The sequence below is a fragment of the Sorex araneus genome, chromosome 1 (assembly GCF_027595985.1).
Source record: "Sorex araneus isolate mSorAra2 chromosome 1, mSorAra2.pri, whole genome shotgun sequence".
Taxonomy (NCBI): domain Eukaryota; kingdom Metazoa; phylum Chordata; class Mammalia; order Eulipotyphla; family Soricidae; genus Sorex; species Sorex araneus.
The window spans coordinates 5,914,350-5,923,891 of NC_073302.1; the positions used below are offsets into that span (position 1 = coordinate 5,914,350).

At 69.5% G+C, this 9,542-nt stretch overlaps 1 protein-coding gene across 3 annotated transcripts in view; it reads right to left on the reverse strand.

The window, feature by feature from the left end:
- The window catches only part of LMX1B (LIM homeobox transcription factor 1 beta), a 74,415-nt gene extending 70,346 nt beyond the window's left edge, over positions 1-4,069 (reverse strand). Inside the window, exons 1-2 of one of the 3 annotated variants that reach the window (XM_055123829.1) lie at positions 3,855-4,069; positions 3,124-3,310 (exon numbers count right to left, since the gene is read on the reverse strand). In XM_055123829.1, coding sequence (XP_054979804.1) covers positions 3,124-3,310; positions 3,855-3,993 — 326 coding nt within the window. In that variant the 5' untranslated portion in view covers positions 3,994-4,069. Of the gene's footprint in view, positions 1-3,123; positions 3,311-3,604; positions 3,758-3,854 lie in introns of those variants that run through there. The other 2 variants (XM_055123830.1, XM_055123831.1) reach the window with 2 other exon arrangements.
- Positions 4,070-9,542: the final 5,473 nt, after the last annotated feature.

Sequence of the window (9,542 nt, forward strand, 5' to 3'; positions counted from 1 at the left end):
CACAGGACTCCATTTTGGGACATTTGGGGGCGACCCCGCCGGCCCTGCCCATCTCCGCCGGGAGCCCCTCCAGGAGAGAGGAGTGAAACCCCTTCCAGGAGAGCGAGCGAGGGAGGGCGGCAAGAGTTACATAATTCCACAGTCCCGATCCGCCTCCAACGGTGGGGGCGGCAGAAAAGGAGCTTGTGTGATGCCACGGAACTCCCCCCTCGGTTCCCGGGGAAGAGGGGCGGAGAGACGGGCCAAGGGGGCTCCGTTCTGCCCCGCGGGTGTCTAACCCAGTGGAAGGAGCGCGCTCAGCAGGGAGGGTGGCGAGGGCCTTTGTTTTTATTTGTTTTGTTTTTTTTGAATAAGGAATCCCCCGCTTCCCGAGGGCGGGGAAGGGCAAAGGCTTTTCGCTTTTCGAAAGACGCATGAAAATACCCGGTGGCCCCAGGCCCCTATCTTGGCCCTTTAGGGACCTGCGGGCTGACTTGATCCAACACAATTCTCCACACCCACCCCGAGATGGCCGTGAATCACCCCTGTGGTGCGTACGGTAACCCCGTTTCTGGGTGTCTGGGTGATCTTAGAGACCCAGCGGGAAGGAGGAAGAGACGCTGAATTTAGCTTTCCAAGGCCCAAGCCGGTTCTGGTGCAAGGGCATGTTTTTCAAAAGTTAAAGGGAGTGTGTGTGTGTGTGTGTGTGTGTGTGTGTGTGTGTGTGTGTGTGTGGTGGGGGGGACTGGAGGGCCTCAAAAGTGGGGAGGGGAGGGAGGGAGACTGTTCTTTTCCCAAAACCGCGGATGCAGACTCCGCAAAATCTAGAAGGCACGTTTCTGCGCCCTCTCGCCTGGATTCTCGTCTGAAAAGCATTTAGACACAGATGCAATAAATATGCATTTGCGATCTTCAAAGAAAAAAAATAAATCGTGGAATATATTTTTTATTGTGCAAAAAGATCATCGCTTTCCCCCCCAAGCCTCCCCGCCAGCCCGGCTGTGCCGGCGGGCGCTTCCTTAGAAACGGTGCCGTCCGGCCAGCGGGGTGTTTGCTTCCAGGATTGTCTCCACAACCCGCCTCAGCCCCCAGCCGCCCCCATGCCCCAACGAGGGGAGGGGAGCAGAGACAGTTAATTGGTGCGGTAGGGGGGGAAGGGGGGTGTCAGAGGAGGAGGGTGCGGGAGTGGCGTGAATAATGCCGCCCGCAGCAGCCGCCCCAGGTAGGGGAAGAGCACCCAGAGGTTTGCCCCTCACCAAGCTCCAAAATTGACTGCAAACGTCCGCCCGCCCCGGTGGTGTGAAGAAGTGCGGCTCTCCAAGAGAGACTTCTTTGTAAGGCAAATCCACTTTCCACAAAAACCACCCCTCACGTCTCATTGTTCTCTGTAAAATGAGGGGGTTGGCCTCTCTGCTCTGGAGGAACCTCCTGTTCACGTTTGGAGGTTCCTTCCCAGTGCCCGGGCTTTGAAGAACCCAGGGCATTCTCCACGGTTTACGGAGATGCCCCAGAAACCATCCCGGGTGGAGGGGGAGAAGCAGCAGGGCGAGAAGACGGGGGGAAAAAGTCATTCCGATATGTTTAAAAGAAGGAAAAAAAATCCCCCCAACCCTGCGCACAGACATGGAGGCCCCCTTTCCCTGCATTCAGGGCCTCCTGTCCCCAAGGGGGAGGGGGCCGGGCCAGAGGCTGAGCTGGGTGCAGGTGGGCGCTGTGAGCGCTGGGCTCTGGGAGGCAGGCCAGGTGAGGGGTGCGAGATGCGGGGAGCCGGGCCTGTGGTTTGCTGGCGGGCTAGCCCACCGCCCGCAGCCCCACTTCCCCCAAACTTCCTTCCCCGTTTGCTTTGTGCCCCTCTGCTCCAGTCACCTTCTCCGCCCACAGGAGCCCCTTTAGTCCAGGGCACCCCCCTAACCCGGCTCCTGGCAACAGGCCTCGGAGGTGGACGGGCTCTGGGGCCAGCAAAGGCGCTAAGAGCAGCGCCCGCCCTGCCAGGCTCAGCGCTCACTCCTAGGGGGCTTAGCCCAGGCCCTCTCTCTGGGGCGCTGCTCTACAGCCCACCACCTCCAGGCCTCAGCCCAGCGGAGGGGTGGCCACAGGACACCCCCTCGGCGCCTCTGCTTCCTGCCAGGTGGGGCGGGCCTGGGTTGAGGGTCCTGAGCAGAGCAGGAGCCACACGCCCCCGGGGCGGCTGGCCATGCCAGCTTTCCTGAGTTCGCTAAGCAGACCCCACTCCTTCCACCTCCGTCCAAGAGCCGAGCCAGAAAGTTCTCACAGGCACCGCTTGTCTCGGGAATGCCACTCACTCTCGAGACCCTCCGCAACTCCAGGCACCTCACGGACAAGCCCTGAGCCCCGAGAGTGAAAGGAAAAAGCCTCCATCGATGCCCCTCTGTCCTGGGGCCCGTGCCAGCCAGGACCCAGGGACTCTGAGCCAGGCCCCAAGGAAGAGGAGCGTGGGGCCCAGAGGCCACCCACCCCCAAGCCCTAGCAGAGAGAGGCCTCGAGAAGGCTGGCTTGGGCTCCCTGGCCCAGGGGGGCCCCACACTGGTCTGGGATCTGGGGTCCTCTTCCTGAATGAACAGCATCTCCAGCCACAACAGCGGGAAGGGCCACCACATTCTCCCGCCGAGCACGGTGTATGGCCCTTGGGCACCCTTGTCTCTGCGCGGGGGGACGAGGGTGCCACCGAGATCCTGGCAGAAAGAGGCGCGACACTCTGCCTCCTGGCTCCCGGGAGGACCCCAAGCTGTCCCCCAAGCCCACCTGGCAAGGCACATGCCGAGCAGGGCCTGCGCCCACCGAAAGCTCTGCCTGCCCTTGGAAATCAAATCTCTGGTTCCACTGCAGGCCTCCTCCCCCGGGGTCAGGCCCTGCCTCTGCCAAGCGATCCCAGTGCCTGGCCGGCCTTGCCCGCACACACACACACCTCCTCCCGCCCCCCGAAATCGGCGACCCCGCGCCGCGTTCGGTGCAGCAGGTCGGGGCGCCCCACCAGGGTCGGTTCGCCCCGGCCGGGAGCGGCTGGCGCGCAGCCGGCGGCGCGGCGGAGTGCGCGGGGCGGACGCGCGGCGGCGGCGGCGGCGGCGGGCGGCGGCGGCGCGGGCAGGGGCGCGGGCAGGGGCGCGGGCTGGGCGCGGGGCTTACTGTTGGTAGTCTTGTTTGCAGTAGAGTTTCCGATCCCGGAAGTAGCAGCTGGTGGTGAGGGCTTGCTGACACGCCGCGCACTGCAAACACTCCTCGTGCCAGGAGGACTCGTTGACTCGCATCAGGAAGCGGTCGGAGATGGGTCGCTGGCAGCCCTCGCACACCGCGGGATGCGGGCAGTCGGAGCCTGCGGCGCGCGGGGCGAGACCCGCCGTCAGCGCGGGGGTCCGGCGCCCGCGCGCCCCCACCCCGCCCGGCCCGCGGAGCGCCGGCGGGCCTGCGCGGCGCTCGCTTCTCCCCGGCGGGGCTGGGGGGCCGCGGGGCGCCCGGGCGGCGAGGGGCGGCGGGGGCGCGGGCTCGCCGTCACGCCCCGCGGTGGCCTCCGAGGTCCCCTAGCCCAGTCTCCCCCAGATCTGCGGCTTGGGGGAGCGCAGGGACATTCCTCCTCTCGGAAGCTTCCTCCCCCCCGCCCTCAGGTGACCTGGCTAAGCAGCCTGGCAAGGTGACCGCCGGGCCCTCGGTGCGCCCGCCGCCGCCCCCGTCGGTCTGCCCGAGGTCCGAGGAGGATGGTGAGCTGGGCGGGGATCCGTCCCGGCCTCCGGCCTCCCGGCAGGAGCCCCCATCCCCTCCGAGGGCGCGGGTGCCCGGGGGTGCCCGCGCGCCGCCGCCGACCACCCCGGGAGGCCGGCGTGCGCCCTCCTCCCCGCCGCGCCCCCGCGGCCCGCGCTCACCCAGCAGCACCCCGAGCGTGGCGGGCCCGGGGCGCAGGGCGTGCTCCTCCATCTTGATGCCGTCCAGCATCTTGGCGCAGTCCGTCTGGGCGCGGGGGAAGCACCTCTCCAGCGCCTCGGGACCTGTTGCTATATCCATGGGGCGCGGGGCGCGCCGCGGGCCCCGCCGGCCAGGGTGCTCGGCCGCCGCCCGCCCGCCCGCCGGGGATGCGCTGCGGCCGGGGCGCGCGGGGAGCGGCGGCGCGCGGACCCCGGGCCCCGGCGCGGCGCTCGGCCGGCCGCTCGCGCCTCTGTCACCTGCTTGTCAGCCCCGAGCCCCGGCGGCGCGGCCGGCGGAGCCGCGGGGCGGCGGCGGCGGCGGCGGCGGCGGCAGCGGCGGCGGCGGCGGCGGCGGCGGCGGGGAGGGGGCGGGGGTGCAGGGGCGGCCCCGCGGGCTGCGGGTGGGGGGGGCAGGGCGCGCGCGGGCGGCGCGGCGGGGTCCCGGGCGGGGCGCAGCGGGCCGCGGGGCTCCGGGCGCGCTCCCCGCGCTACTCCAGTGCCATGGTGCGCCCCGGGAGCCGCCGGGTTTAGAGCCGGGGCGGGCGGCGGAGGGATACTCCGGCCGGGAGCCGCCTCACCCCTCCTCAAACTTCCTGACATTTGAACTCATTGGCGCGCCTCGTATCCCTGCGCCGGGATGAGCCGGCGGCGCCGCGTCAAATAGTGCGGCGGCCGCCCCCCCGCCCCCCGCGGGAGCGCTCCCCGCGCCCCCGGCCCGGCCGCCCCCGCCGGCCCGCCGCCGGAGTTCGCGGCGGCCCGCCCGCGAGCGACCGTCGCCCGCCGCCCGGCCCCGCGCCGCCCGCGCCGGGGAGCGGGGGACGACGCCGGCGGGCGAGCCCCTTCCGTGCCCGCCCGTGGATCGGGGTCGTGTCCGGCCGCCGCGCGGCGCGGCCCGCAGCCCCGGGGATCCCCCCGACTGGCGGCCGAGGTAGGTCGCGCGGGCCGGCCGGCCGGCCGCGGGGCGCCCCCCGCCCCGCGCCGACGCCCCGCTCCCCGGGGCCGGGGGTCCGCGGGGCTGGAGGGCTGCGGACGGGGCGGCCGCAGGGGCGGGCTGCCGGCCCCGGGAGAGGGGGTGTGGGCCCGGCCGGGAAGGGAGGGACCCGGGGCCACGTCAGGCCTGGCTGGGCTCGCGTGGAGGCGGGGAGCGCGGGTCCCGGAGCGGCGCCGGGCGAGGATGGGAGGCGCGCGGCGGCGGCGAGGCAGGACAGGCCACGGGGAGTGTGGGGAAAGGGGTCCCCGGGCCGGGCCGGGGGTGCCGGGGGGCGGGTCTGACTCCGCAGGGCTCGGGGCGAGGGGCACGCGCAGGGCGGGGACGGCCCGCGGCCGGAGCCCCGGGATGGGCTGCGACCGGCCGCGCCGAGGAAAGCCGATTGCCCGCTAGGACGGGCGACTTCTTTGGGCCATCGAAGCCCCGGCGCGGGGTCGGGAGGCCGCGCCGCGCAGGGGCAGCACCCCCGAGGTGAAGTGGGCCTCGGCCCGGGGTGGGGGGCGGGGGTGCTCCCCGGCCCCGCGATGCGAGTCCGGCCACTGTTCGGACCCCGCTGGCCTGGAGCCCACCTGGCCTGGCACGGGCGCGCGGTGGTGCGCCAGCCGCTGCGTCGGGGCGCGCGGCGCACGGTCCCGGCAGGCTCTGGGGCGGGGTCCCCGGGTCCCCACGGAGGCCCGAGAGCGGGGCGGGGGGCTGGGGTCGCTGGGGCCGCGGGGCAGGCGCGGCGGGGCGGCCGCGGCCCCTCCCGGCGCGGAGCAGTGGCGCGGAGCGGGGCGGGGGCGGAGGGCACGGGAGGCGGGTCCCCTGACCCCGCTGGAGGCGAGAGGGCGGATCGGATTTGGAGGCGGCAGGGGGCTCGGTCAGAAGTGGCCCCCTGTGCCGCGGGGCCCCGCGGAGGGGCCCGGCTTCTAGGGGGGATTAGCGGCTCCCGCCCCGGCCGAGTACCTGCGTGCGTGGCGGGGGCACCCGTGCGTGTCCGTGCGTGACCACGAGCCCGCCTCCTGGGCTTTTGCGGGCGTGTGTCCCGGGGTCCCTGGGCACACACGACACTCCCGCGTCTCTGCGACTTTCTGGGCTCCTAGGGAGCCCGGGTCTCCGTCCCCGCATCCTGCCGGCGCGCGTCCAGCGGTCACCAGGCGCGTCCTCCTCCCACGCCTCGGTGGCTTCTGCTTTTGTCGGTCTTTGTGTGTCCCTGTGTCTGTCACTCCCGGCCGGTGCGTCCGTCTTTGTGTGTCTCTCGGCCTCTGTATTGTGTCTGGGCTCCTTTTTCTGTCTGTGTGCCTCGTGTCACCTTTGTGTATGAGTGTCTCCAAGTTTCTGAAGGGTTCTGTGTGCTGGCGGGTGGCTCAGAGTTTGGGGGCCTTGGAGAGGGAGGCCGCGAGTGGCTTTTGTGTCTGTGTGTGCTTCTGGGCGTCTTTGTGTGTAAGCCAGAAGGGTGTACGAGTGGCAGTGGGGTTGCCCTCAAGCGCCCCACGGGCCCTTTCCCGGGGGAGCCTGGAAATCCAGGCCTTGCGCCCCCCGAGGTTCTCCCGGGGTGTCTGCTCGGGCGTCTGGGCGCGGGTGCTGCGGCTGGAAGCTGGGCCGTGGGCATCAGCACGCACAGCCCCGAGGTGCAGAGCCTGGCCGGCGGGCAGACCGGCCGGGCGCATCCTGCCCTCTGCTGGCAGCGCGACAGGCTTGCACCCGTGGTCGGGGACAGACAGTAGGCGCAGGGTGCCAGGCCCAGACCCTCGCCTTCCCCTGCGGTACTCTGGCCCTGCCCCACCGCCCCAAGCTGCTCTCCATCCCCTTTCCCAGGCTCCCCCGCTCTCCGCGCACTTTCCCGGGGAATGGGCTCCCAGTAGCTGGGGCCGCCTAAGTCCCGGTGCCCAGGCTCCGGAACCCAGGGCCACCTGCCCGGGCTGTGTCTGCTGGGGCAGGAGGTCGTGTGGTTCATCTTGGGGGTGCGCCCTCAGGATGTAGGCGCTTCTATGGGGGAGTCACCCCGTGCCCCTGCACTTCCCTGCCGGGACACCCCGGATCCGGAGGAAGATGGAAGGGAGGCGGCCGGGAGGGCCCAGGTGTGTGGGCTGCGCCCCGCTTGCTCAAGGACTAGCTGGGACACTAACTGGACACTCCACGCCCTGGCTCCCCGTTTCCATCCCCATCCAGGTCGGCCTTTGTCCCCGCCGCCCTCCCGCCCGCCCGCCTCCCGCACCTAGGCGCAGAGCAAGTCCCGCACCAGACGCTGCCGCGCTGCTGCCGCGCTCCTGCCGCCCCTGCCCCGGAGGAGAGCCCAGCTGGACACTGGACAGCAGAGCGGGTGGAGAGGGTGGGGACGAGGCCCGAGTCTGCTGCAGCGGTGCCTGGAGGTGTTGTGGCGGGTCCCCGGGGTGCCCGGTGCCCTTGTTACAGCACTCCAGTCGGCCGGCAGACCCGGGATCTGGACTTGGGCGCCAACAGCGGGAAACGCCTTGTTTGCTGATGGAGCCAGGGTGTGAGTCTAACCCTCCCCGCTGACCCTCCGATCCCGGCTTCCTCCCCTCCTCAGGCTCCAGGCCGCTCTCCTCTCCCAGACATTCACTTCTCCACATTTTATTTCCTTTGGTCCTTTGCTTTGGGGCCAGCCTGTGATGCTCAGGAATTATTCCTGGCTCTGCACTCAGGAACAGGGACCCTGCCCAGGAGGGGGACAAGCGGCCTCCCCCCCACCATCTCCCCAGCCCCTGCGCTCCCTCGCCTCTGCCTCCTACCCTCCATCCCCCTGTTCTTCTCCCCTGTTTCTTCCCCACTTCCCACCTCACTGTGCACCCCCCCAGCCCCGCCTTCCCCGGCAGACCCAGGCAGGCAGGGGCCGTCAGTGCTTCCCTGGGAACCCTGAGGGTCCCCTCACACAGAGCTGCTGTTCCCAGGTGCAGGGGGCCCTGGGCTGGCCTCTGGGCAGGTGAAACTCCATCCACAAGCAGCAGAGGGCAGAGGGCAGGGGGCAGAGGGCAGAGCCAGCCAGGGATCACCTGGCCCTCCTGTGGGCTTGATACTCACACCCTTACACTTGACCGCCCTCAAGGCTCAGGCCCCTCCTCTGCCGAGTGCTATGGTGTCTGCAGGGCCTCATGGAGACCCCCCCCCCCCACCCCAGAGCTGCTGGGAGTGGGGGCGGAAGTCCAGGCTGGCGCTTCCCTCTCTCCCACGTGGTTCTATCCCCAGGTCCCTGTCCTAGGGGTGGGGTGGAGGGAGGTGCCGGGTTTGCACCCTGTGGGGAGGTGGCAGGTGTGAGGCTTGGAGGCGGGGTTGTTGGCGGTTCCGGGGAGCAGTCTGGGGGAGCCCCTCAGCTCCTGTCAACTCCCTCTGTCCTCCACCCCAGGCTAGGGCCTCTGGATGTGGACCCAGGCACAGGGTCCCCATCATTGGCATCCCCCGGGCCCTGTAGGGTGGGGCCGGAGGCGTGGCTCGCTCTGACCCAGAGTCTGCAGCGTCCAGCTGGCCCTGGTGATGGGGTGACAGGGAGGGCCAGGTGTCAGGGGAACCTGGCCTCAGCGTCCTCATCTGTAAAGTGGCTTTACCCTGCCTGGGGTGTGGGGGGCACCAAACGGGGCAGGACTCTGTAAATACCAGGAAGGCTGGGAGGGCGGCTGGGATACACGGAGTCAGACACACACTCCCAGACTCTCCCTCCCGCTCTTCCTCCAGGGCCGCTTCAGGCTGCTGCGGGCTGAGTCCAGGACCCCCCAGTCAGACCCCCAGCCCCAGCCCCCTGGGCATCCCTGAGTCCCCTTGCCCTGGCTCTGGCAGCAGAATGAGGAGCATTAGGGTTTTTTTTTGGGGGGGGGTTGGTGGGTTTGGGTGGGGGGTGGCAAGCCCACAAGGGGTTCTGGGGATCAAACCTGAGTCATCTGCATTCAAGGCGAGCGCCCGGCCCCTGCCTTGGTAAGGGGAGTCCAAACCAGCACTTTGCTATCCTAGTATCCCTCCCCCCCCCACCCTATGCGTTTGTTTTTGAAAAAGACTTTCTTCAGGCATCCTCACACTTCTTGCCAGACGGCTGCTGTGCTGGGCTATGTCAGCAGCCCTCCGGAGTCAGCAGCTGCCCCGGTCAACTGAACTGAGCCAGAAGGAGAAGGCCAAGGACCGTGTGTGCGGCCGGAGCAGCCCCGTGGTGACGCCTGAGCAGCGGGCAGCATGAACAGGAACCAGACACAATCCGCAGATGCTCCCTGGCCTCGCCCCCAGAGCCCTTGGCAGCGTGTGGGGGGCCCCCGGGGCCAGGCGTGACTCGGGGGCCAGCGCCCGATCCTATTTGATCTTTATCTTCAATCTACTTCAAAACCCCGGGGACCGGCGGCGTTGGAGGCTCGCCCCTTCCTGCCGTGATTTGGTGTCTAGTAAAGTTTTTATGAGTGTCTGTGCACATAAATGCATCGGGTGTGCATTTGTGGGGAGCGTCTCCCTCGATACAGGAGGCGTGTGCGTCTGCTGGCGCGCGGAGAGAGGAGAGGAAAAGGGAAAAGGGAAAGATAGCCGGGATGCTGGGGGCCGCCCGAGGGGCAGAGGGGGCCCGGTCCCAGAGCAGACCCGCCCCACGCACCACCATCTTATGGCTGCAGCGGCAGGCCTGGTGGAAACCAGTTTCTGACCACAGCCTCTGCCTGCCCTTGGGCGACCAGCCTCAGGGTGCTCTTTGG